Source organism: Coffea eugenioides, chromosome 10 (assembly GCF_003713205.1).
Source record: "Coffea eugenioides isolate CCC68of chromosome 10, Ceug_1.0, whole genome shotgun sequence".
Taxonomy (NCBI): domain Eukaryota; kingdom Viridiplantae; phylum Streptophyta; class Magnoliopsida; order Gentianales; family Rubiaceae; genus Coffea; species Coffea eugenioides.
The window spans coordinates 32,485,799-32,488,247 of NC_040044.1; the positions used below are offsets into that span (position 1 = coordinate 32,485,799).

The window sequence follows — 2,449 nt, forward strand, 5'->3', positions numbered from 1 at the left end:
TTGACAGGCCTACCCCCCCCCCCCCCCCAAACCCAAAAAAAAGAAAAGAAAAAGAAACTTCATAACTATACGTGCACACGTGAAAAATGTTTTGTCATTTACTCATGGTACAAATGTAAGAAGTTTTCTAGAAATAGTAGACAGGCAAAATTACGAAAATATTAATACAAGGGTCTGCTAATTTAACTTTCTCTAATATCTGTCACTAGTTGCATGTGGACGTTAAAGCAGCACCGTGCAATCACAATCAAAGACCTTATCTTATTCCCTCGAATTTACCTTAATCTCATCTTATTACTGTATTCAGAGGTAGAAAATAGAAGGTCTCTAATGTCCATCAATCAGAGCAACAATCGTGCGTAGATAGATATAACTAGGAGATGACAGCACATTCTATTAACCAATTAGTGCCAAAATCCCACGATCAAGACTTATAAATACATCTCCCATCTAAAGGCTAAACCATCAGTCATAGCATCAACAATATATAGTCATTATCCAGCCAGTTAATTCAATTTCCCTAGAAAAAAATCATCATCAGAACCATCATCATGGCGGAGGAGGAGAAGCACCACCACCACCACCTTTTCCACCACAAGAAGGAGGGGGAGGAGGAGAACATAGTTGATGAGGCAGCAGCTCATAAATATGAGAAAGAAGAGAAGCACCACAAACATCTTGAGAAGGTTGGGGAGCTCGGTGCTGCTGCTGCTGGAGCCTACGCCTTGGTAATTAACATTTCCACATACTCAATTCATGAATGCTTGTCCCTTCTTCTTTTTTTTTCTAAAAAAATATCATATACAACTTCCCCTCCCTTTTTTTTTTGAATTTCGTTTTTGGGTTTTTTGTTGTCTGGGTTTTTAATAAAACCATATGGGGATTGATCATGAATTTTACTTAATTTGATAATTTCTTACTTTAAGAAATTTTTAGTTTTTTAATATTTAATCTGAGAGACACAAGTATATGGGATTGTCCAAAGAAATGGTGATGGGATCCTGTTGTTAATGAAATTGCGCCTAGCTTGTAATATGATCCTCTTTTTATTTTATTTATTTATTTTTGTTTCATGATATTTTTTAATTTTTGCCATTTATAGTAAAGTCAAACTCAAATATATTGATTGTATTAGCAGCAACCAAATATTTCATGATCTCTTTCTCGGTCAATCTACTGGATGCTAGGGTAGCGCAGGTTGGAATTTGTAACAGTTCTAAGAGATACATATAACAGATCAGTTAATTAAATGGGGAGGATATAACGAATTCATATTCTCCTTCACAAATTTGGATCCTCTTTTTAACTTATGATCCAAAATTTCCTTAATGTTGAATTCACCTTTTTCTTTCTTTCTTTTTTTCTCAATTGTTTATTGGTCTTAAAAATTGGATTTTCAAATTGACAAAAAAAAAAAAACAAAGGAATTGGGGAGCGCGAAAATAAAGTGATAACTAATCGGGGTAGTAAACTCTAGCTGAAGATCAAAATTCAACCCCATTTTCCAATCAATTGATCTGACAATATGTGTGTAAAATCATTAAGAACTCGGTAAGAAAATTTTTTCGATTCTTGGTTAATTAATTCCCCTTGATGATTTGTAATTGATTAAATTAAATGGCAGCACGAGAAGCACGAAGCAAAGAAGGACCCTGAGCATGCCCACAGGCACAAGATAGAGGAAGAGATTGGTGCATCACTTGCAGTTGGTTCTGGTGGATTTGCACTCCATGAGCACCATGAGAAGAAAGATGCCAAAAAAGAAGAGGAAAAAGCCGAGGGAAAGCACCATCACCACCTCTTCTAGCTGCCCCGCCCCCCTTCTCAAAATATGCATTTCCTTTTATATTCCAATGTTATGTGTGTTTTTCTTGAAGAGGGATCCTGGCCTGAATAATTCTGTGTGAATATGCCTTGAGAATACCTTTATGAATTGGCTGAAATCTTTGGATTTTGGTCGATTTGATCTTAACTATTGTTGCTGCTATATATATAAGTGATGTATTGTTGTTCAGATTTCATACTTGTGATGGATTATCATCTCAACTATTGGACATGGTTTTTCTGCACTTTGTGATGACAAGCTTGATTAGCCTGTTTGATCTTTCTTTCCTGTTTGATCTTTCTTTCAACTTTCTTTTTTTGGGTAAAAATATAATTCAATGGATAAGATATCTTAATACTAGAATTTTTGAGAAAACCATTTTCTTTGGTTTGATTAATTGTTTAACTTTTATGGCAAAAAAAAAAAAAACTTTTTATATGTGAAATTTGAACTCTAGTTAATTAGACATCATAACACTAGAATTTGACAATCTCAGCAGCTATTTGAAATTTTATTTTTATGTGTAAAAAGCATCCCTATTTGTTAGAGAAAAACAAAAATTATCAAATACGTTTTGATTATGGTACTTTCTACAAGAGAATTCATATTCTCCTCCAATTTTTC

The 2,449-nt window shown here is 34.1% G+C and overlaps 1 protein-coding gene across 1 annotated transcript; it reads left to right on the forward strand.

The window, feature by feature from the left end:
• The first annotated feature begins 341 nt into the window (after positions 1–341).
• Positions 342–2,072, forward strand: LOC113749048 (abscisic stress-ripening protein 2-like). Its single transcript, XM_027292691.1, has 2 exons — positions 342–728; positions 1,625–2,072. Exons 1-2 carry the CDS (start codon positions 552–554, stop codon positions 1,805–1,807), a joined length of 360 nt encoding a protein of 119 aa, XP_027148492.1. The 5' UTR covers positions 342–551; the 3' UTR covers positions 1,808–2,072.
• Positions 2,073–2,449: the final 377 nt, after the last annotated feature.

Coding starts and splice junctions, on each gene's coding strand:
- LOC113749048 (XM_027292691.1), top strand. CDS start 552: ATGGCGGAGGAGGAGAAGCACCACCACCACCACCTTTTCCACCACAAG. Junction 729..1,624: donor CTGCTGGAGCCTACGCCTTG/GTAATTAACATT, acceptor ATTAAATGGCAG/CACGAGAAGCACGAAGCAAA.